Source organism: Salvia miltiorrhiza, chromosome 8 (assembly GCF_028751815.1).
Source record: "Salvia miltiorrhiza cultivar Shanhuang (shh) chromosome 8, IMPLAD_Smil_shh, whole genome shotgun sequence".
Taxonomy (NCBI): Eukaryota; Viridiplantae; Streptophyta; class Magnoliopsida; order Lamiales; family Lamiaceae; genus Salvia; species Salvia miltiorrhiza.
This window is the reverse complement of record NC_080394.1, coordinates 58,297,778-58,322,459: the sequence shown is the minus strand read 5'-3', so window position 1 is coordinate 58,322,459 and position 24,682 is coordinate 58,297,778. Positions and strand designations below refer to the sequence as shown.

General features: G+C 36.0%; 1 protein-coding gene, 2 non-coding genes and 1 pseudogene across 3 annotated transcripts; 3 read left to right on the top strand and 1 right to left on the bottom strand.

Annotated features, from left to right (window-relative positions):
• Positions 1-1,589: 1,589 nt before the first annotated feature.
• On the bottom strand, positions 1,590-14,723 carry LOC130999593 (uncharacterized; annotated as a pseudogene).
• A 3,951-nt stretch (positions 14,724-18,674) lies between these two features.
• Positions 18,675-23,700, top strand: LOC130998839 (uncharacterized). Its single transcript, XM_057924244.1, has 7 exons — positions 18,675-18,686; positions 20,047-20,337; positions 20,937-21,010; positions 22,552-22,587; positions 22,680-23,055; positions 23,140-23,268; positions 23,353-23,700. Exons 1-5 carry the CDS (start codon positions 18,675-18,677, stop codon positions 23,017-23,019), a joined length of 753 nt encoding a protein of 250 aa, XP_057780227.1. The 3' UTR covers positions 23,020-23,055; positions 23,140-23,268; positions 23,353-23,700.
• LOC131002074 (small nucleolar RNA snoR26) lies at positions 22,205-22,298 on the top strand. The gene has a single exon (XR_009094154.1). It is a non-coding gene; the product is annotated as a small nucleolar RNA snoR26 (small nucleolar RNA).
• LOC131002076 (small nucleolar RNA snoR27) lies at positions 22,333-22,414 on the top strand. Its single transcript, XR_009094156.1, has one exon. It is a non-coding gene; the product is annotated as a small nucleolar RNA snoR27 (small nucleolar RNA).
• Positions 23,701-24,682: the final 982 nt, after the last annotated feature.

Sequence of the window (24,682 nt, the reverse complement as noted above, 5' to 3'; positions counted from 1 at the left end):
GAAATTTCAAAAAAGTGTGTAGACCACCCCTATTTTATCTATTTTGTTTGTATCTCCATCCTCTAATATGTGATGGTATTGATCAGGTTTTATATATTTACATGTATTGTTTGGTGGCAGATCTATGATTTCAAATGACAACAGTCATGGCGTCGAGCGAAACATCAGGCCGAGAGACAGACTGGCGGACCTTGATATACCTAACGAAGACAGATTGGAAGAAAATGCAACCATTCCAGTTGAAAAGAAGATCATTGCTCCACTTGAAGAACAGAGGAGTTTGGCCACTTCCAATGTGGATGACGATGATGCTAAACCGACAATTCATGAAAAGGCTCAAAACCAAGAGGTCAGTCTGATGCACGATGGACTTTAAAATGCTTATGTTGTGCCATTTTATCTTTGGTGCAAGTGAGGGAATTATTAATTTACTATGTGAAAGACCAGCGGTCGCTGGAATTTCTTTCTTTTCTTTGAGAATTTCTATGTTAAAGGCTTGGTTTTTTTGTAGCTCGCTGGAATCCAGCGGTCGCTGGGTTTCCAGCGGTGCTGGGACTCAGCGGGCGTTGGTTTCATGGAATTCAATTCCAAAATTATCCCGTAAAGTATTCGAAAATCAGTGAAAATCAGGGTGAAATCCAACCACGAAATCTTTGAAAGTCATCTGGAATCTATGTGAATTCCATGGAATTTAAATTCCATGGACTTTTTTAAGTCTGTGGAAATCCACAATGAATACACCCCCCTAAGTGAGCTTTGGTAAATCTATAATTCATAAGAATGAAGTTTGTTGGTTTGCTAGACTGTGCATCTCTAAACTGAAGCATGCCTAATGGTGTGGAACATGTAACATGAGGAGTAACTTGAGATAGTAATTACCTCGATTGTTCTGTTGCTTGGTTTCTGCTTTGCTTTTGATTTCAGTGGATAGAAACTGAAATAAGATTCGTTGCTTTAATATGCAGGAGGAATTATGGAAGAATGAAGAAAACTTAAGCCAAGACTATTTACCTCTTCGAAGTCCAGATTGGAGTTGGAAGAAACTCTCACATCCACAACGGAGTGTTAGAGAAAAAAAGGAAAAGAATGAATATTTTTGTTGGCTGGTACTTTGAGGGTGGAGTGTTGTTGGTTGCATACAAGAGTAGTTGAACTCACTATGACACATTGGAGGCTTGGAAAAGAAGGTGTACCTTAGCATGGCCTTGCATCTGAAATTGTGGCTTTTGCAAAGAAATGGGACATGATAGGGCTATTGTTTTTGTGGTTTGCGTGTGTGTGTATTTGCTTTTCTGTACATAGTTGATAGAGTAGGGAATTGATAATAAGTGTAGAAAAGTTGTGAGGTGATAATTAATCCCTCAGTCTTGTATCATTTATGCTTTTATAGTATTCCCTTCATCTTTGGAAAAAAAAAAAAACTTCTTCTAGCGACACATGGAACACAGTGTTCTTCAACTTCTTCACCATTGCTCTACTGCATCATTTCCACCAAGCTAAAGAAGTAATTCATTGTCTAAAAACAGTACTATAATATAAATTACACATTTCCATATTCTAATCTATTAAAAACAGTACTATAATATAAATTACACATTTCAAAAAACTTCTCTATAAACCACATTATCAGTACTACTACATTCTTCATCACCATCACCACATACCAATATTTTCAAACCTTCTCGACTTGTTACTCTTGAAATAGCAACATAAAGTTGACCATGGCTAAAGACCGGTTTCTTCAAATACAAGCCCACATGCGCTAATGATTGCCCTTGACTTTTATTGATGGTCATTGCATATGAAACAACCAATGGAAATTGTCGTCTTTGAAATTTGAAAGGCAATCTTATATCAGAAGGTATCATGCTGAGCCTAGGGATCAAAACAAATTGACCAACATTATGACCACTTAGTAACTTTGCCTCCAACACATAAGAACCCAACTTTGTAATCACAAGTCGAGTGCCATTACACAACCCATTATGATGATCAATATTTCTCAATAGCATCACTGGAGTCCCCACTTTCAAGAACAATTCATGATTCGGCAAACCAGAACACTTCAAACTATTCAAAAACTCAGGCGTGTGAATATCATCAACCAAACTACTACTCGAATCAGATATGCAAGAACTCTTTGAGCTAAAGTACATTTTACCATCTCCAGCCCTCAAATTAATCATGTATTCATTAATAGAATGAACTACATCCAAAGTAGGAGCGAGTATTGCCCTATTATCCAAGTAAGACAAATCATCATTATCACTATGAAACAACGGATATGTGCCAGACACAATAGTTGCTAACGAATCACCAGAGCTCTTAATCACAATATCATCAGGTAAACTAACCAAAGAAACACCATCACCACAACTCCCAACTAATCCATCTCCAACATTAGCAATCCAATTTGAAAATTCTTTCAATTCAACCGCCTTATCTTCAGACACTTGTCTTAGACGCAAATTCTTTGTCAACCTCATCAGTTTGCAACTACTCCACAGGTATGATGAATTTATCGTTGCATTAACTATATCTTGTCTATTACCTTTAGGAATAACAGGTAATATTTGTCGAAAATCACCACCCAATACAACAGTTTTACCACCAAATGGCACATGTAATCTTGATTCATCACTCACTCGCATTATATCACGAAGACTTCTATCTAAAGCTTCAAAACAGTACCTGTGGACCATAGGAGCTTCATCCCATATAATAAGCTTACTCCTCAAAATTAACTCCTCCAATGGACTTCCTTGTTTTATATTACACATAGAATCCTCATTAACAATAAGAGGAATCTTGAAACGTGAATGAGTTGTTCTTCCACCAGGCAATAACAATGAAGCAATTCCACTTGATGCTACATTCAAAACAATTTCACCCTTTGAACGAATCGCAGCAGACAATGAGTTCCATATAAAAGTTTTTCCAGTTCCTCCATATCCATACACGAAAAAGAACCCACCAATTACTGATTCCACTGACGTCATAATTGTATTGTAAACTACGCGCTGCTCATCGGTAAATTTCTCAAGATAGTCCAAATGATCTCTTGCTAACTGTTCACGATCATAGGCCAATTCATCATATATCAATCTTTCAGTGCACATATCCAAAAACTCCAAAGATGGAAATGGCATTGTTTCAAAATCACGTAAACTCCTACCAAGATCAACCAATAACTTTTCAATCTCAGCCAACGTGAAATTTTGAATTTCAACATCTGTTAACTTCAAATCTACAAAAATCAGTAAAGAAAAAATTAGTTAATTAATACAAAAATAAAGATGTATTTCAGATATCAATATAAATACAATATTATATTTAATAATATTAGATAATTAATATAAACTTAATGATTTATTTCTAAGGGGTGGGCTACCGTGAGAACACATCTTAAAATAAGAAATAAGAGCAATTTTTAATGTATGAATTTTATGTAGAACACGTATGAATTCGCTGTATAAAGGTACGAATTGTGAAAAATAAATTTTTGCTACCTTTGGGATTCGAACTCAGGACAATAAATCCATCCAAGAGGATTACGAATCAACCGTAGATCTTGATGATCTAAGGGCTGAAAATGATTCTTATTTTATATCTTAATAAAATGCTCTTATTTTAGTCATTCCCTATTTCTAAACATGCATACAACATATTACGTAATTAATACAAAAATACTGATTTATTTTCATATATTAGATCCATATCAAATACATTGTATATGCTACTAAATTTCATGAATAATACTAAACAATTATAATTTATTTGTTTATATTCACCATGTATATGCTTATTTCTAATTAATACAGGAACTTACTTTTGACTTTTACATTATTCAATTCTCATTCAATATTTCAAACAATTGAATTATTTTTAAGCTATTGCATTATTTTTCAATAGTTTAATTACTCCACTATTATTTTTCGATACTTTAATTATTCAATATCCTTTTTGTGAAGAAGTTGGGAAAGGCAGTAGACATTTATGAGCTACATATCGCGTATTTTCTATGTGCCAAAAAAAATGAATTCTTTCTATTCTTATATATATATATATATATATATATATATATATATATATAGAGAGAGAGAGAGAGAGAGAGAGAGATAGATAGAGAGAGAGAGAGAGAATGAATCCATGGAGAATCCATATATTTTTAAGAATAGAGAATTAATAAACACCCTTAGATATAGCATATCGGATGGTTTAGGTAATTTGTATTAATTAATTCAGAAATTATAGTAAATGTTAAGTTGGCAATTTCTTTTTAATCATAACCGTCCTTACCTTATTAATAGTTGACCAAATCTTGTTAAATTTGGTATATTAAATTAATATCCTTAGTTCGGTACTTATTTTTTTATTTATTTTTTCGTATTTTAATTTCAAAGATTATACATATTTGAAAGATATATATGTTTCATATCATGATTTATGTAATATAATATTTTTTTCATTAAACTACTTCACTTTTATTTAATGAATAAAAAATGAAAATAATGATTTTTTTTCTCCAACGCTCTAGGGTTTTTCTAGGGTTTTGAGAGACTAGGGTTTCCGCCCCCGGAGGCGTGTTTCTTTCCCGTTCGACGGGGTAGCCTGAGGGTGTGGGTGGCTGTTGGGATTATGGAGCAGGAGGAGATACGGAAGACTGGTGGATAAACTGAAGTTGGAAGAGGAGGCGGACGCGAGTACGGTGACTTTGACGCAAAACCTGATGGAGAGCTTGAAGCAGAACTCCAAACTTTGCTTGGTGGGGAAGGTCTTTACAGGGCATCAGATAAGTCAGGATTTAATTGCGACGCACTTACCAAATATCCTCCAGGCAAAACAACGGGTAGAAATTGAAATTGTGGGGGCGAATATATTCGTGGCGCTTTTTGCTTCGGCCTTGGATAAGAAGTATGCGTTGCTTGGGGGTCCTTGGCATTTGTTCCAAGATTTATTATTGTTTAAGGAGTTGGAGGGATTCCAAAGTCCGACAGATGTTCTTTTTTATGAGTTTACGGGATGGGTGCAATGTCACAATCTGCCAATTGCATGTATGCATCCGGATGTGGTCCGGCGTATTGGAGAACAGATAGGGATCGTGGAAGAAATCGATATGGGAGTGGGTGGTCTTTGCATGGGTCGATTTGCACGTGTCCGTGTTAGATGGCAATTGAATAATCCGCTTAAGAGATGTGTGCGCATTCTGCCTGATGGATAGATGGAGGGAGAAATCGTGCTATTGCTTTATGAGAAACTTCCCAATTTTTGCTTTGGCTGTGGCAGGATTGGACACCTTGTTCGTTTTTGTGAGGACAAAACGGTGGATAAGAGTACTGAGTTCAAGTTTGGAACGTGGCTAATGGCAGCTAAACCTAAAGAGGTGAGGAGGAAACTGGTTACGGGAACTGTGCAACGCAAGGATGGGCCCTCTAAGGCCCCAAAACCGACTGAAACGAGTGGATCTTCAGAACATGGGGTGACAAAAAATTTGAAAAGTGCTTCTTCGAGATCGGTTGACGTGAATTGCGGGAAGGATAAGGAGGGAATTCTGGAAGGTGTAGTTGGGGGTGGGAGGAGGGATAACGTGGCTGTGGAAACGGAGAGTTCTGTTGTGAATCGGGGGTTGGGGACGCAGAGAGAAACGAGGAAGGGCGAGGGGAAAGAGGGAGGTGCTGAACTGGTGAGAGAAAGTGGGAAGAGGGGGGAGGTGACAACTGTTAAGGAGAAGAGTGTTGGGGGGGAAGGGTAAAGAAGGAGGGTGGAAGCGAAGAGCTAGAGGGGGAATGAGGTGTTTGGAGGGCGAGGAAGAGGTGGGAGAGGGAGTGAGATGCAGTTCTCGAGGGAGGGTTTACAAAGAGTGGAGGGGTCGGAGGAGGAGGATGGGAATGGTGGTCGGGAGGTGGTGGAGATCTCGGGGAAAAAAAGAAAAGAGGGTCCGAGTGATGGCACGGAACTTGAGACCCCAGCTTCAAAAATTAATCGCGTCGAGAATGGTTCCGATCAAATGTTGGCAATAACGGCGGAGGCTGCCAAGCAGCCCCGCCGAGCCCAATGTGTTGGCTGAGTTGGAATGCACGGGGTTTGGGAAGTTCCCGTGCGATCCATGAATTTCGGTGTCTTATCGCCGAATCTTCCCCAAGTCTTGTTTTCTTGTGCGAGACAAGACTTGTGAGCTCGAAATGCACACATTGGAAAGCGATGTTCGGTTTTGATGGAGTGTTTGTTGTGGATGCGCAAGGGAAGAGTGGAAGCCTGATTCTTATGTGGAAACACCCGGTGGACGTCCAGGTTTTATCTTATTCTGTTGGACATGTTGACTGTATGATTAGTGGTGTGGGGCCACGTTTTCGTTTCACTGGGTTTTATGGGAATCCTGTAACTGAACAGCGACGTTTTTCTTGGAATCTTCTTAAGAGGTTAAGTAATAATGTGAGTTTTAATGGGTTGCCTTGGCTGGTAGCTGGGGATTTTAATGAAATTTTGGCGGATTCGGAGAAACAAGGAGGACAAGGCAGAACTCCACGGCAGATGAGAGAGTTCCAAGAAGCTCTTGTTTACAGTGGTTTGTCGGAGTTAGAGCCACCGAATTTAGAGTTTACCTGGTGCAATAAGCGACGGGGTGATATTATTTTTGAGAGATTGGACAGATATGTCGCCAATAGGGGGTGGAAGGATAATTTTCCTTATATGGCTACAAAGGCCTATGATTTTTATGGCTCGGATCATAGACCGATTGGTTGCCAGTTTGAGGTGGAAAGGGCACATGTCGCTTTTAAAGGGCAGGGTAGGTTTCATTGTGAGGATAAATGGTTCATGGAACGGACGTTTGTGCCTGATTTTTTATGCGAATGGTCCGCACTACATTTTGAGGACGATCTGCCGAGCAAACTTCACAAGTGCGAGACTTTTTTGATAAAGTGGTCTAAAGAGAAGTTTGGAAATCTTTCCAAAAGAATCAAGAAGCTACGAGAAAGTAGGAGGGAGATGCTTAGCAATGTGGATTCTAAAACTTCAGAGGCGCAGCTTTTGGAGCTCACTAAAGAAATTGAGCTTGCTGTTGAAGAGGAGGCATGTCACTGGAAGCAACAGGCGCGTGTGAATTGGCTCGCTAATGGGGATAGGAATACTAAGGCGTTTCATATTCAAGCATCAAAACGCAGGAAGAAGGACGGGATTTCTCGACTCCGTGATGATAATGGGGATTGGAGGGAAGAAGAAAGGGAGATTGCTCAAGTGATTAACGGATATTTTGAGAAAATGTTTACTTCTAACAGACCGTCAGCGGAGGATATGATGCGTGTGGTTAGCACTATTGAGGAGAAGTTAACTGATGATGATTTTAATATGCTTGAGCGGCCATTCACGGAAGAGGAGGTTAAGAAAGCTGTTTTCGACATGCATCCTTCCAAAGCACCGGGGCCGGACGGGTTTAATGCTCGTTTCTTTCAACGATTTTGGCCTGCAATGGGAAGTTTCATTACGATATCAGTTCTCGATGTGCTCAATAGGGGTGTGGAGTTTGGTGAATGGAACAAAACTTTGATCAGCCTTATACCCAAGAAAGCGAAGCCGGAGGTGGTGGCGGATTTTCGCCCGATTAGTATGTGCAATACTGGGTATAAGATTGTCTCAAAAGTTATTGTTAATCGGCTGCGAGGGATCTTAGGAAGGTTGGTGGATCAAAATCAAAGCGCGTTTATTAAGGGGCGTCAGATTACAGATAATATCCTTATTAGCTTTGAATGTCAGCATTGGATTCGTAGTCGGAGACAGGGAAAGAATGGTACGGTGGCCTTGAAGTTGGATATGAGCAAAGCGTATGACCGTGTGGAGTGGGATTACTTGGCGGCTGTTCTTCGACAAATGAGGTTTCTGGACAGGATGCAACGTCTGATCATGCAGTGTGTCCGATCGGTTTCTTTTAGTTTTCTTCTGAACAGAGGTGTTTATGGAAACTTGAAGCCGACCAGAGGCATTAGACAAGGTGACCCTCTTTCACCTTTCCTCTTTGTGCTTTGTGCGCAAGGCCTTTCCTCGTTGTTCCACTCGGCGTCGCAACAAGGCAATATTCATGGTGTTCCGATCATCCCTAGGGAGGTGTCTATTACGCATCTATTTTTTGCAGATGATTCGCTGATTTTCTTTAAGGCCGAGCGAGCTGAGGCTGCTGCTATCAAACAGATTCTCCATGATTATGAAATGGCGTCGGGGCAGAGGATTAGCTTTGAGAAGTCTTCGGCTTCTTTCAGCCCGAATACTCAGCGCCGACATCAGAACTCGGTTCTTGAGTGTCTTGGTGTACAGGAGGGCAATGGTATTCAAAAGTATTTAGGGCTGCCTGCGTTTTCACTCCGACAAAAAAGGCTTCAGTTCAGCTACTTGATCGAGAAAGTCCAAAAAAAACTCCTCAGTTGGGGACAACGGGAGTTCTCAGGAGGAGGTAGAGAAGTGTTGATTAAAGCGGTTATCCAGGCAATACCAACGTATGCTATGCAGTGTTTCAAGCTGCCTGATTCTATCTGCGAAGATATCAATAGGATGTGCGCGGGCTTTTGGTGGGGAGACAATGATAATAAGCGAAAGCTGCATTGGAAGCGTTGGAGCTCCTTGTGTCAGCCTAAGGAATGGGGAGGAATGGGGTTCCGGGATTTACAGAATTTTAATACAGCCCTTCTTGCTAAACAGTTGTGGCGTCTAATTCGGAACCCGGACTCGCTTGTGGCTAAAGTTTTCAAATGCCGATATTATAGAAATATGGATATTATGGAGGCGCCGGTGAGGGTGGGGGCTTCGTTTATTTGGCGATCCCTTGTTTGGAGTAGGGATCTTGTCGACCGAGGTAAATTTTGGAAGGTTGGCAATGGAGAGAATATACGTGTGTTTCAAGATTCTTGGGTTAAGAATGGCAATGAGGGCCGTTTGATTGGGAAAGGTGGAAATGATCTACTGGGGGAGATGAAAGTCACGGCGTTATTTGACGATGAAGAGAGGAAATGGAATAAACATCTGCTCGATCAAATCCTTTGGCCTCCTGATGTGGATCGGGTTCTTCTCACGCCGATTGCCGAACATGGCGAAGTTGATGAGATTGCATGGCGTTTCGAACCTAAAGGTAATTTTTCGGTTAAATCCGCGTACCTTCTTGCAATTGGTTTTTATAATCAACATCCCTCAACTAGCAATAGAGAGATGAAGTGGTGGAGTAAGCATGTTTGGGGTTTGTCTATTCCGCCTAAAGCGAGGGTCTTCATGTGGCGAGCTTGCATGAACTTGATACCGACGCAGCATAACCTTATGAGACATCACGTCCCGGTTGAAGGTAATTGCCTTAGCTGCGGAAGCGGCGGGGATACAACAGAGCACATCCTGCTGTACTGTTCAGAGGTGCGGCGGTCGTGGAAGGGGAGCCCATTCTGGGCTACTTTGCAGAAAGCGAGGGGATTAGAATTGATGGAGGTGGCTGGAGCTGTCCAGGCGACTTTCAGTAAGGAGGAGTATGAGTTATGGGTGATTATGGTGTGGAAGATTTGGGCGGAAAATTGTAAGTTTCAACATGGTGAGGGAGACTCGTTCAATGCGCCTTCGGTGGAGGATTGCATGGCATTATGGGAAAGTTTTCAAAGTGCTAAACCGGCTTTCGCGATGACTACGGTGATGGGGTTATCTTTGGGGGATAAGGAGTGGAAGAGGCCAAAAAGAGGTGTGTTCAGAGTGGATGTCGATGTACTCTTTGATGAAGCATCGGGAGCTTTTGGTGTGAGGGTGATTATCCGTGATGAGACGGGGAAAATATGTGCTGCGATGTCTAAGAAAACCCAACCTTCGAGGAACACTATGATAGCGGAAGTTATGGCGGTGGTGGAGGGTATTGTGTTGTGTGTGGAGTGTGATTTTAATCCGATATGCATTTTTACTGATTCTATGTTGGCAGCGAGAGTTATGGCAAATCCGGAGGAGGAGGCTGAATTTTTACCGGCAGATATTCTTGAGATTATCGTTAAGGCTCGGGATAGCATTCTTGTTGGAGTTTTTCATATGTTTAGATCGGCGAATAAAGCCGCCCATAGTTTAGCGCAGTATGCGCGTTTGATTGATTGTTGTTGCCAGTGGACGCATGATTATCCACATTGGCTTAGGGATATTGTACGTCTTGACATTGAGTAATAAATTCGTACGTTTTCCCTCTAAAAAAAATGAAAATAATGAATAAATGAACAAATGTAATTGAATATCATTAAATATCACTAACAATTTAGTGTACATTTCGAATAACTATTTTTTAGTTATGAATAAGATTTAAATAACTATTATTCAGTAATGAATATCACACAATAAATTTCGATTAAATTAAATTAAATTAATATATTACATATTTTTATGTATGAACATATTATGAATAAGTGAACAAAAATAATCGAATATGCTTTTGGAAAAAAGAAACGTATATATTAATGTTAGAGGTTATGGAATACGTTGGAAAACAAAATGTATATATTAATATAATGCATATATTACTATTAGTCACATTTGGTGGTTAGATCTTTGAGGATATGGAATGCGTTGAATTCGGAGCAAAATTAGAGATAGGATTAGTTCATTAGAATGGAAGTTACCGAATAAAACTATTTATGACCATTTATTATTAAGTCAAAATTGATTGGGAACCGTCCGATTACTTATGATAGAGTGGATTAGATTTATTCTTTATTCTTAAAGATATATGGATTCTCCATGGATACTATATATATATATATATATATATATATATATATATATATATATATATATATATAGGGTTGGGTTCCGGTGGATCCCTATGCTTATAATAGATCCGTAGATCCAAATCTAGACCACACATTTATGACATGTGGTGCATCAAGATGGTGACACGTGGCAAGGCATTTCAAGGCAAAATCTGGAGAGGGGTAAAATTGGAATGTAATTTTCGAAATTCAAAAAAAAAAATTATATTTTCTCAAAATAGGTATATTTTAGACGCATAAAGTTTCATACGAGAATGCATGAACTTTCATATAAAAATGCATAAAGTTTCATATAAATATGCATAAGATTTCACCCCACCCCCCACCCCCCCACACCCCAGAACCCCACCCCACCCCAGAACCCCCCCCCCACCCACCCCCTACCCCCCCCCACCCCCCCCACCCACCCCCCCCAAAAAAAAAAAATTTTTTATTTTTTTAAAAACTGATTTTCTGACCACTGACCCACCCCTACCCCCACCCACCCACCCACCCCCCACCCCTCCAAAAAAAATTTTTTTTTTTTTGAAAATCAGTTTTTAAAAAAATAAAAAAATAAAAAAAATTTTTGGGGGGGGTGGGGGGGGTGGGGGTGGGGGTGGGGGTGGGTCGGTGGGGGGTGGGGGTGGGCCAGCAATTAGAAAATCAGTTTTTGAAAAAAAAAATTTGGGGGGGGTGGGGGGGTGGGGGTGGGGGTGGGCCAGCAATTAGAAAATCAGTTTTTGAAAAAAAAAAAAAAAATTTTGGGGGGGGGGGGTGGGGGTGGGGTGGGGAGGCAGGGGGCAGGGGCTGGGGTGGGGTGGCGAAACTACCAGATTTATTAAAATGAAATGCATTTTTTGTATAGTTTAATGCATTTTATGTGAAAACTTTATGCATTTTTGTTTGATTTTATATGCATGTGAAACATGCCTATTTTTGGGGGGGTGGTAATGGGGAGGGTTGGGGGGTGGTGTGGGCTGGATTGGGGGGTGGTATGGGGTGGGGTGGTGAAAATACCAAAACTGAAAAAATTAAATGCATTTTTCTGTTCAAAGTTATGCATTTCATGTGAAAACTTTATGCATCTTTGTGTGAAACTATATGCATCTAAAATATATCTATTTTGAGAAAATCTAAAAAAATATATATTTTTTTTAATTATTAAATCCGAAAATTACATTCCAATTTTACCCCTCCAGATTTTGCCTTGGAATCCTTGCCACGTGTCACCATCTTGATGCGCCACATATCATAAATGTGTGGTCAAGATTTGGATCTAGGGATCTATTATAAGCATTGGGATCTATATGATCCCATTCCTATATATATATATATATAGGGAGAGGTTCAGGAAAGAACCATAAATAAAAGAAGACAGGAGAACCATTTTCAGCCATTCGATCATCAAGATCTACGGTGGATGCATCATCTTGTTGGATGAATGCAGATCCTGGGTTCGAATACTGAAGGGAGCATTTTTTTTTATTTTTTTGAGTGCATTAATTTTAACAGCGGATGCATTAATTTTTACACTGAATGCATTAGATTTGATGGTTCTCCCGTTATCACAAATAATGTAGTTCTCTCTAGAACCACACCCTATATATATATATATATATATATATATATATATATATATATATATATAGAAGTACTTTAACACAACAAAAGTACTTTAACTAATAATAAAACAATGTAAAAACATACCCGGATTTCGTAATACCAATCTCCGTTGATATAAGATATCATCGCCTAATAAATTCCAAGTATTGCCCCACACTTGTTCAGGCCGACTCATCGAACTTGAAGTCAATAGCGTCACAAATAACCTTCTCAAAGCTGCACCAGAAGCCCAATTACTTGCTTCAACAATTGCATCAATATATTCCTTATCATCTTGTAACAAACCCAAAACATAGCAAGCCTCACGAAATGTTGAATATTGTACACCGTTCACACATCTAATATCCTCATAAGAAGTCGCACCACGGACAATATTCAACAAACATCTCAAGTAGAACGTTTCACCGGAACCTGGAGGCACATAATACAATCTACCAATACACATTCCCTGTTTCCTTGGTTCCCATCTCCTTCGACCTTCTGTAATTTTTCAAACAAATTTCATTGGAAATTCAGAATATGTAAGCTCCTTAGCTTCTGCATATATCTTGTTCGCTTCAAACCAACCTAAGAACATACTTTAATGAATACTTTCTCTGTTCAAAACATCTTCCATCCGGTCTGACTCTGAAAATATAACATTATGCTCATCAGGCAAATGGTAACTCAATCTCTCCACAACAGGTTTTTTATATTGAATTTCAAATCCAAATACTCTCCAAGCAGCCTCACACGGTGAGATGTATCTACAATCACAGTACTGAATCACTTCATCTACACTCCTGCTATCATCAGTTTCTTGGCTTGAATTGTAAAATGATGCAGTAACACGATCATTGCCTTTGTTAATATACTTGAACAAATACTTTATTGATCGTGATTGATTACACCATTCTACGTTAATATGACCACCATACTTCAAAAGCAAACCACGATTGTGAGGAACAACATATCTATTGTCCAATGATATACCATTCTTCAGTACAACGCGTCCATTATTCCGTCTTCTATACACAGGATATCCATCATCATCAACAGTTGTTGCTTCAACATATTTCTTTGGAAAATATTTTGTACAACGACCTTTCAACATACATGGAGATGAAAGTCTTAGTACACCACATGGACCATGAACCATGAATTCTTTCACAGCTTCATAATATCGAGCGTCATTGATAAGATCTGGAATTTCAATTGAAATGATTTTATCTATATGTTCAGCATCAGGATATTTCGACTCTTTTGCCATAAATAACAAAATATGCGCATGTGGCAGCCCCCGCTTTTGAAAATCTATCGTGTAAACAACTAAAGAAAAAAAAAATCTTCTTAGAAATTGTATTAAATTAATGTAACTCGTGCACAAAGAAAATGCTTTATATACATACCTGCTCTAACGACACCAAATACTCGATCATTGCGAAGACAACGAATTAGATTGTCTAACTTGATCTTGAAAACACGAGAAATTATATCAGGCCGATCCTCTGGCTTTAGCCCTTTCCCATCAAGATATCTAACTAACTCTGGCCACTTAGGATTGCAAGTAAATGTGATAAACAAATCCGGATATCCAGCCCAACTACAAATAGACATAGCATCTTGGTAATTTTGAATCATATACCGTGCACCACCAACGAAAGAAGACGGCAAAATCACTCTTTTTCCATGCATCGCTGGATCTCTCTCACCTCGTATCAAAGCATCTGTCAATCCTTTATACAAATCACATCGCAAATCCTTTTGTTTATAACGAATATAGTTCAATCGACCAGCTTCCACCATTGTATAACTGTCAACCACAAACTGCTGAAACAAACGTCGACAATAGAACAATATAGAAAATTCTCCCCGTCTTTCAAGCAATCGATAAGCCAAAAATTCCTTGACACTGATTTTCTTCCGCCAAAATTTGCTTTCTTCAACACTTTTTGCAAACGGAATGTCACATTTATACCCATCTTCTCCATAAGGAAACAACAATGGATATTGTAATGCAAGATATGATGGATGAAGCTCATTAATTCGTTTCAATTCTCCACTCTTCAACTCAAGAACAATATCTCTATTTCCCATTGAATCATCTATGTCTCCAACAATAAGTGCAGCTACTTCAGACGTAGACGGCAAATTATAAGTCCGAGCGTCTTTCCCCCTTGTACTAATCAATCTCAATTTCACATCTTGAGAAATTTGATCACTTATTCGATCCTTAGCCATCCTAAATGACTTCACTAACACATTTTGTTCATCAAGCATTCCTTGCAAATCCCGCACAATTTCAGTATGTAATTCATTCACATTTCCAAGTTTCCTGTAAAAATAGTATATATGCATCATATATAAATATTTAACAACGACAAAAATCTATATATAAATTAAATTACCTCACGGAAAGCAATTTATTTTGGATTTCATTATCTGTGTCATAGATATACAACTGCGCAAACTTCGGAGCACAACCGTCAATAGGCATCAAACTACCAATGAGATGATAATTTTGTCCATGCAATCGAAAGATTGGAGGGCTATTACCCTGATTTACTGAGTGATCAATTTTACCACCTATTGAAGTAAATCCAAACATATTATTATAAGATATAATATTTTGGAGATAATGCTTACTTTTAGCATTATTTCCAAAAATAAGATCGTATAATACTTTCGGGGGACACGTAGCTTTTGGAAGCTCAATTTTCCCATGCATGCAACACAACGAATATTTCGGTTTGGTTGATTTAACAATCTTCGCCAATCTTTCTTCATACCAAAAATATGCAAAACAATGTTCACATTCATCCACAACATCCCCAATATCCCAATATTCTTAAAAGAGCAGCACATATAAAATTATAAACTTCAAAGTATAAAAATAAGTAAACAAAAACAACCAAAAATTATGAATTACAAACCTTCTACTTCAATAGCATTGAACTTATTACTACTTGAAGGCCAAGGTTCATTTGAAAAACCAATTAACTCTCCTTGATTCAAGATTACCGGTGCTATTAAAATCCATAGTTTCACTAATTTCACTAAATCTTAGGTCATCTGCATCACATAAAACAAAACACAATTAATATCAGTAAATTATTCATACAGTCTAAACTATCATTCTTCATATCATTAAAAAAATATATAGCGCATGTACGAAAAGATAAAGTGGATCCATTTTTTTAAAGATAAGAGTGCATGCACTTGGAAAAAAAATTATGTGCAAATTAAAATGTATAAAAGTGCATGTACGAAAACATAAAATGCAATTCAATTATCTTTCAAATATAAAAGTGCATATACAAAAAAAAAAAATTGGTGCAAATTAAAATCTATAAAAATGCATTTACAAAAAAAAACAAGAATAGAATGTGATTTAAATTTGTTTACGTAGAATGGAGAAATGCACTTTCCTCAAAAACCAATAAAGAAAAAGAAAATAAAAGACGAAGAAATAAAATGTTAGTTACGGTAATAAATCATAGTGCAAATCAAAATTTATAAAAATGCATTTACGAAAAGATAAAATGCAATTTATTTTTTCTTATGACATAATAATGATTATGTCAAAATCAAACAACAGAAAAAAGAAAATAAAAAGTGAAGAAATTAAGCATTGCAAATTACGCTGATAAAATCAACGAAGAATAATAAATAATAAGTTTAGAATTGCATGATACACAGGGTCAAATTCATGGCCAATTACAATTAGAAGATAGTAAGAATAAATTAATTAGATTTGAATATTTGATCCCCTTAATGTAATTAGGGTGCCTCCAACGGCTCATTTATCCACTTTCTTAAATTAAGAACTACCATTGAGAAATTTGGAAACCAGTTTCTTGGAAAGAATCGAGAAACCAGGTGCAAGATTGCACCCAGTTTCTTATGACAAGTGGGTCCCTAAATTCTCGGTTGGCATGCAATTTTGGGTGCTATTTCATTTTTTTTTCTTTTGCTGCCTACTTTGTTTAATTGGAAAACGTGCCAATTGATTTCCCTTTTTTTTGCACCGTTTCTCTTTTGTTGGCTGGCTGTTTTTGTTTTTTTTTTTATTATATATGTTTTATTAATTTTGCATTGTATGTGTTTTAGTTTTGTTTTTGCTTTGTAAAGCCAACGGCTATATATTAAAAAACGGCTAGAATTTTAAATTTTTGCAATGTAATTTTAATTTTGGTAATGTAATTTTAATTATAATTTAGATTTTAAAATATAATTTATTTTATTAAATTAGATAATTAAAATATAGAATTTTAATTTAAAAATATAATTTAAGTATATAAATAATAATGCAAATAAAATTAATTGAGAAATATACATATATATATATATATATATATATAGGGAGTGTGTATTATGGTGGGACCCTTAAAAAAGTAAGAAACTGGTTTATTATTGGAGGAGATGTGAGAGAAAAAAGTAGGTGGGTTTCTAAAGCTGATGTGGCAGTGATGTGGCAATTTAGAAATTAGAAACTGGGATCATTGTTGGAGGCACTCTTAGGAGTCGATGGTTTAAAGTGAAATGCAATTACAAATTTAACCTTTTTTAAATTACTGCGATATATAATATTAGCCTTATTACTATTATTTAATCTTATCCGTTAATCTCAATAAATCAAGGGTCAAGATTGGTTCTTAGTTTTTATGTTAACATGGATTTTTATTTGAACTCTTCCCTATATATAATTGGACAACAATTGCTAATCACCTTGACTTGTAGCTAGTTTCTTCATCTTGCGACAATCAACTATAGAATGATCTCTTCGAGATGAAGATACATCAAAAGATCTCTTTTGCCTCTTCAATTCATAATTACCAACACCACTAATAATAAATTTTGAACCTCTTCCATCAAAATCAACAACATTATCTACATTGTTCACAATATTTGAAGAGAAACCACATTCAACATCTACAGATAATGAAAACTCAAAATTAGAACATACCAAATCATACAAATAAACATTTCAAATATATAAAACAAAATGTATAGTATTTGAACCTAATGCCACAAACAAACTCTACTGCCAAACACCACCAAACGCACAAACTAAAAAGCATTTGAAATATATATGCAAAATCTACTACTAAACATAGTACTTTCAATCAAAACACAGCACAAATTAGAATAAGATATACAAATAAAAGTATTATTTGTATTATATTTTCTATAAACACAATAAAATAAAACATACAAAAAAATTGAAAAAAATTGAAAAAAAATAATATTTGCATTTGTATATTAAACATATTAATTAGAAACTAAGTACCTACCAAATCAAACTATGCTATGCAATAATTGAATAACATTTTTCAAACTATATCAATAATTTTCTTTTTCATTTTCTTTTTGAGAAGAAAACTACATCAATAATTTTAAAAAACAAACACAAATACACAATATAATACTTAACAAACAATTACATATTTTGGAGAGCAATATCTAGTCAAGTATAATTTCAAAATAAAGAGTAATAGATTTAAACTTGGGCCTAGTTTAAATTGCATGCTCAATTTCGGCAATTCTAAAATCAAGCCCAATTGAAATACTTTAGAGCCCAAATCCTAACATTTGTAAACTACTCCCTCCGTCCCACGAATATTGACACGTTTTCCTTTTTGGGCCGTCCCACGAGTCTTGACACGTTTCCTTTTTGGGTAATAATTATTACATTCTCTCTCCTACTTTATCACCTTTATTATATTATCTCTCCTACTTTATCACTTTTATTACCTTCTCTCTCATACCTTATCAATTTTATACTTTATTAATTACACACTTAAAACACTAATCTACAACTCCTTAATTCCCGTGCCGAACCCAAACGTGTCAAGACTCGCGGGACGGAGGGAGTATAACTTATAATTATATTATATGCAAACAACTACCCAAACTCATAGTCATATGTGATATAAATGCACATAGCATCATTTTTAGGGTTTGAAGTGCACCAGCATTTTAGTGTTTCTTCAACCTACACTTCTAGAGTTTTCTCCCAAAACTCAAACCCTAATCCCATACCCAGCAAACACTTTCTTCAGCCACATCCAAATCTCGCAACTCTTTCACAACACCATCGAAAAACCTCCACAAATTCAAATTGCCTTATAGATCTAGAACTTACAAATCTGGCCTATTCAGTGTCTAGAAAAACAGGGGAAATTTCTCACTGTTACAGATCTAGAACACAATCTACATCTAAAAGTGATTCCTCCTTCAGAAACGTTTGAGCACGGGATTAAGTTTGATGATTCGTGAAGCAAAGAACCTCAAACGCCAAAGCATCTTCATATCAGAAAATTTATGAGTAAAAAGGTATGAATACCCCAATTTTTTACACCACTATTTCAAAATTATCTAACCCCAAAATCGTTATTAGGTACCCAGTTCGATTGACAATGCAAAAGAACCTTATTTCACAAAGCACGAATTACCTATGGCGTTGCTTTCCATTACGATTTCAGGTAGTAATTTTATACCACAATATTTGTCTAAATTGTATTGCCAGAAATTCCATACATACTAACTAAATCTACTTTCGTACAGTTAAATTTCTATCTTCGCACCAATAATAAGATAAAAGATAAGTCTGTACTTAAGGTGTTTGTTGTATATTTTGGGATTTATTTATGAAATTTGTTACTAACACTACAACTTGTGCGTTTTTTGTTACAGAAATCTGAAAATATTGATACACCAGGCACAAACTTGAACATCTACGAAAGGTTATTATGCAGAAGAAAACCAATATCAAGATAAGAATTCATCTTCATAGAGTATACATACAGATAAAAATATAATAAATACCTGTACATTTTTCATCTGCATTTAATTTCACGCCACTAATCTTCACTGATTTTGTGAGTTTTCTCATTTGAAATCACCTGGTAAAATATTTGAAATAATTAGTAAATGATTAATGTAAAAAAGCTTCAGTAAGAAAAACTCCTATAAACTAAATGTGAAAAATACTATAGTAACTTTCATAAAAATATGGAAAATTATAAAAACTTAAGCTTTACTGTTCTTCAATAATGGAAGCTTCTGATAAATGGTAAAACTACAACTGTAAGTGAATCTGCAGATTTGATAAAATGAGCAATTATTAAATATGCAGATTTACATATCCATTGGTTATTAACCACCAAGTATTTTAATTTCACTAAAAGTACACATAAAAGCTACTGACAATCTGTCCTAGGAAATAACAACAGAATTAAAACTTTTCCCTAATCACATTTTACAACATCAGACTTATAGAAAATTTTAGTTTTTTTTTAGTATACCTCCTTTAGTATTATAGTAACACGAATAAATTTAAATATTTCATATCGCAAATGCTGATTTTTCCTTCAATATAAAATGATTTTACATAATTACATTATTCCCATATATATCGTTAGGGGTGAGCAAGAACCGAACCGAACCGAAAAAACCGACCGAACCGATCATTTTTTGTTCGGTTCGGTTTGTACCATTGACGGTCAGTTTTCGGTTCGGTTTTAATATCCCAAAACCGATGACATTTCGGTTCGGTTTCGGTTTTCCTATCCAGGGTCGGTTCAAAACCGAACCGATACATACATACATATATATATATATATAATATTAAATACAATGAAAGCAAATAAAAATATGAAATTCTTAATAGAAATCTAAATTCCCTATAACCTAGCCCACGACAACAAACCTCAATTCCCCTCATCCCACCCACCCCACCTACAACTGCGGCGCCTCTGCCCACCTCCTCTCTCTCTTCGCCGCCTCCGGCGCAGCCACCACACTGTCGCGGCACCGGCGCGGCGCGCCAACAGCAGCCCACGCCCTACAGCCCTGCGTGCACCAGCACCAGCAGCAGGCAGCAACCCCGTCTTCTCCCCTGTTCCACCTCCCCATCTCCCCCACGGCCGCCGCCAGCCGACGTCGGTCCAGTAGGAGCAGCAGCCGATTCCTCTCCTGGCAGAATGTATTTTTAATTCTCCCATGCGATTAATTCCTCTATGAATCTGAAAGTTTAGTATTTTGGTTTTGAATTGGCTATCTTAGTTTCTTCTTTTTTGTAAATAAATTGAATTTCTTCTACTTTATCCGTAATTTTTAAGGTTTCTTAAAAGTGTTGTCCTTTTACTTTGAGTTTTAAATCAGATGATATTATTTTAGAATGTTAATAAAATTTGATTGATAGTATATCTGTAAGTCTTCATTTTATTGATTTTTTTGAAAAAAAAGGAAAAAAATAATGGTTGTTCGGTTCGGTAACCGACCGAAACCGATCGGTTTTCACCGGTTCGGTTTTGATCGGTTTTACATATTAAGTCAGTCGGTTCGGTTCGCATAATATCAGCATCGGTTCGATTTCGGTTTGGGAAAATTGGGTCGGTTCGATTTTGAACCGATGCACAGCCCTACCTCATATATCAATGAGACTTTTTTTATCAATAATTTTCAATTTTATACAAATCCATTTATACAAAGTATTCCATACGTTTAAAGCACTTTCATTAATGAAATATGAAATAAATTTATGTTCTTATGTTATACTGATTTATGTGCTTTCACATACAGGCCATACTGGCTGCAGTACATGAGAATTTCTCATCTCAACAAATATGCATATTCAGTAACACCTGCACGCTAAAGTAAGATCACATTACTTATGAATTATAGAATGCTCTTAGTGGAGTGTGTTATGCCCGGTGATCACGGAGATGGCCTGCCTGGTGGTCAATTATTTGCCTATTGTAAGATCATATTACTTATGAATTATAGAACACTCTTAGTGGAGTGTGATCTGGTCGGTGATCACGGAGATTTGCCTATTTTTGAATGGAGGAAGTATCAATCATTTACCATAAAAAAACACCTAATTTATGTTGGTATTATTACCCATTTTATTTGAAATAATGTCATCGACGCCAATAAAAATAATGAAAATCATATATATTTTATACACATATTATCCTAATATCATAGATTAACCCCCCAAAAAAACAATATCAACGAATTTTTCTTTTAAAAAACAATAACCCGTGAATTATTTTGTTAAAATGTCCTATTGTAACAAAAAAAATTGTCTCCTATCATTCAAACATATGTAATAAAAAATAACTCATAAATAACCTGAAAGTCTCCCATTCAAACGTGTAATCAAAAATATGTTGGTAAAGTTTGACTAATGAATTACTTAATTATTTGGAGCAATGGACTAATTTTCATAAAATTATTTATTTAACTCATAGATTGTTTCTTTTATTTTAAATTAATAAATTAGTCAAGTTTCTAAATTTTAAAAATCTTATAATACTATTCGTGCAACCTATTTAATTAGGATTTTTTAAGTTGTAGTACTTTTATGAATTAGATCATGCTTATTTTTAATTGTACAGATTTGATAAAGTTCATGTATTAAATAAAAACCCTTAAAAAATCTATTTATTAAACGAAAATTCGAGAAAAAATCCCGACATCTTCAAAGACCCTTTAATCAGTTTGGGCTTCCACAGTTTAGAAAATATATCCCAATTATGGGCCGTAAAATTTTTATAGTCACAAAAAGCCCAACTAAAATGAAAACAAACAAACACACCTAAAATCGAAACAAATAAAACCTACATCCTGCCCCGTTTCCTTTCACTCTCCTCTCTCTCGCATTCTCTCTCTCTCGTCTTCGGCGTCTCACTTCTTCTGGTTCGCACTTTTTTCTTCTGAATGTCGTTTTCTTTCTTCAATTTCAACTTTTAGTTACAGTTTTTGAATTTGGAATTGAAGATGCATCTTTATTTATTTTTATGAATAAAAGTTTTGATGTTTTCGGATTTGGTGAGGGTAGAAGATGAGCATCCGAGATGAGAAAACATTAATTGTCATCCTTGCACTTTGATTCAGAAATGAAGAAAATTAATGGGGAAATTTTACTCTGAGATGCTTATTTTTCTAGATTTTATTCATCTTCACCTGTTTTTTTGGATCAATGATGTTTTCTAATACTGCGTTATCTATCTGTAATTCTTCTCTGAAGATAACTACTTAACCTGAGATCCAATATTTATCCTTTGACATTTTCACCTTTCACATTGATACTCTAATTTCTTCATTCATAGAGTTTTATTCAATCTTTAGATTTACTAACGATTGCTTAGAAAATGAAAGTTCTGAAGATGACGGGAATGTTTTATTGCAGTCACTGTGACAGATATGACGGAATGATTAATAAGAGGTTAATCATTAGTTATTAGTATGATTTAATATGATGAGATGTACAAATTTATCTTATTTAGCATAATAAAATTTATCTTTAATTTATTATAGATACCAGTTGATACTGAATGTGGTTGATTCGACCAATAATGCTTCTTTGCTGCTTTGGGATAAAGATGCTGTTGTTTTGGTTGGGAAAAAAGCTGTGCAAATTTCAATGGATGAGAAAGAAGCTGTTGATGCAAGTGAGAAGATTGTAATGTTTAAGATACAGATGAGATCAGAATCCTCCTTTGTAGAGGACAAACCATACACTGTGACTAAGACTTGCATGGACCAAGTGGTTATTAATCAGTTTTGGAAAGATGATGATGTTTCTGGGGATTCTGGCATCGCAGAAGTTGATCTGTCTAAAAAGGCTTATTTGGAGCAGTGCGAGTCTCTCACTTAGATTACTGATGTATCCATGGATGAAAGCTTTAAGAAGGTATTCTATAGTTTGTATATTTTAAGGAAAATGTCTTTTTGAAGTTGTTTAATTACTTTAATTTTTTTCTATTTATTGAAATAGGATTCTGGAGATGGGTATGGTTCCTTCATGAGTGTTGCAGATGATGATCTGTCGAACGAGGCTTATTTGGAGCAGTGTGAGTCTTTAACTCAGATTACTGATTTATCGATGGGTGAAGGCTTTAAGAAGGTATTGTATAGTTTGTATATTTTAAGAAAAATGTATTTTTGAAGTTGTTTAAAGACTTAAATATTTTTTTATTTATTGAAATAGGATTTTGGAGATGGGTATAGTTTCCTCGTGGATGATCCAGTTACTGAGAGTGTTCATTTGAATAATGATAATTTGAAAGAGAAATGATGTGGCAGTTGAAGTGTGTGGGCCTGTAGAGGATTATTCTGACAAGGGATATCTGGAGCATTGTGTATCTTTATCACAGGATACTGAGCATTCTATGGCTGAAGATGTTGGGAAGGTATTGTGTGCTATATGTGTATTAATATTGGTGTTCTTAAAAGTTATTAATCTACTGTAATGTTCTTTATTATTTATTGAAACAGGTCTTTGAGGTTGGGCTGATTGCTCCAATTAATTAATTAATTTTGAACTAATTGTACTTAATTCGAGTGAATTAATTAATTGTACTTACTAGCTTAGTTGGCCCAATTTTGTGCCTTGAATTATGTCTATTCGTACAAGGGGTATTATGCTTAGAGCAGCAAGAGGTCTGGTTATTGGCTGCACAAAGATGAGCGCTGCTGCGTTTATTTGGCTCGCTGCATACTCCGCTCTCATGCTCAACACCTCCGATCCGTCGTCTGAGAAGCAAAGGAGTATCAAACCCGATGCCGACCGACCCGTTAGATTCCGGTTATCCATATCACAAATCCTACATTCGTCCGTGCATATACATGATTTAGTATTTTTATCCTTAATATTAGGATTTCTTCGATCCAAATTTTTGCAGTAGCACCTGTCCACTGCATAGAAAAAACATATCTCCTCAGTTCACACAAGTTTTTGCAGATGTTGTAATAACTAATAAAGTACTCTCTTTAGGGAATTTGGATATAAAGCTGATATACTGAGCTCAGCATCCACAAAACATCCAAATTTGCAGCCATATTTTTGGCGATAAGTCGTTGACTTAGATTATACACATCCATACAGCACACAAGAGGCATGCATATTTTTGACATTTACCCAACCCTTTACTATTCTTAGAAGGTTTCTTTGCTGTGAAGTTTTGGCCCTTTTGTTACATAACTTCATCCAAATCTTCACAGTTGGGCATTATTTTAGACCTTGATTAGTTGTTAATAATTACCATTCTTAACCCATTATTTTAGTAATCAGATGTAACATTCTTGCTTTAGTACTGTTTTTGTAAAAGTTCCAATTTTTTCTCAACTAACAAACTGTCAGTTAGCTCTTCAAATTCTCAACTAAATTTGATATTGTATTAAAAAAAAAAAACTATTTTTTATTTATGAAAGTTTGTTTCATGTTTGAAGTGATATCTTTAACCAAAGGTTACCACAACTAGCATCACAAAATCTTTCGTAAGCAACTCTTTCTAAATTAAGTAGGTAAGGTAACTAAC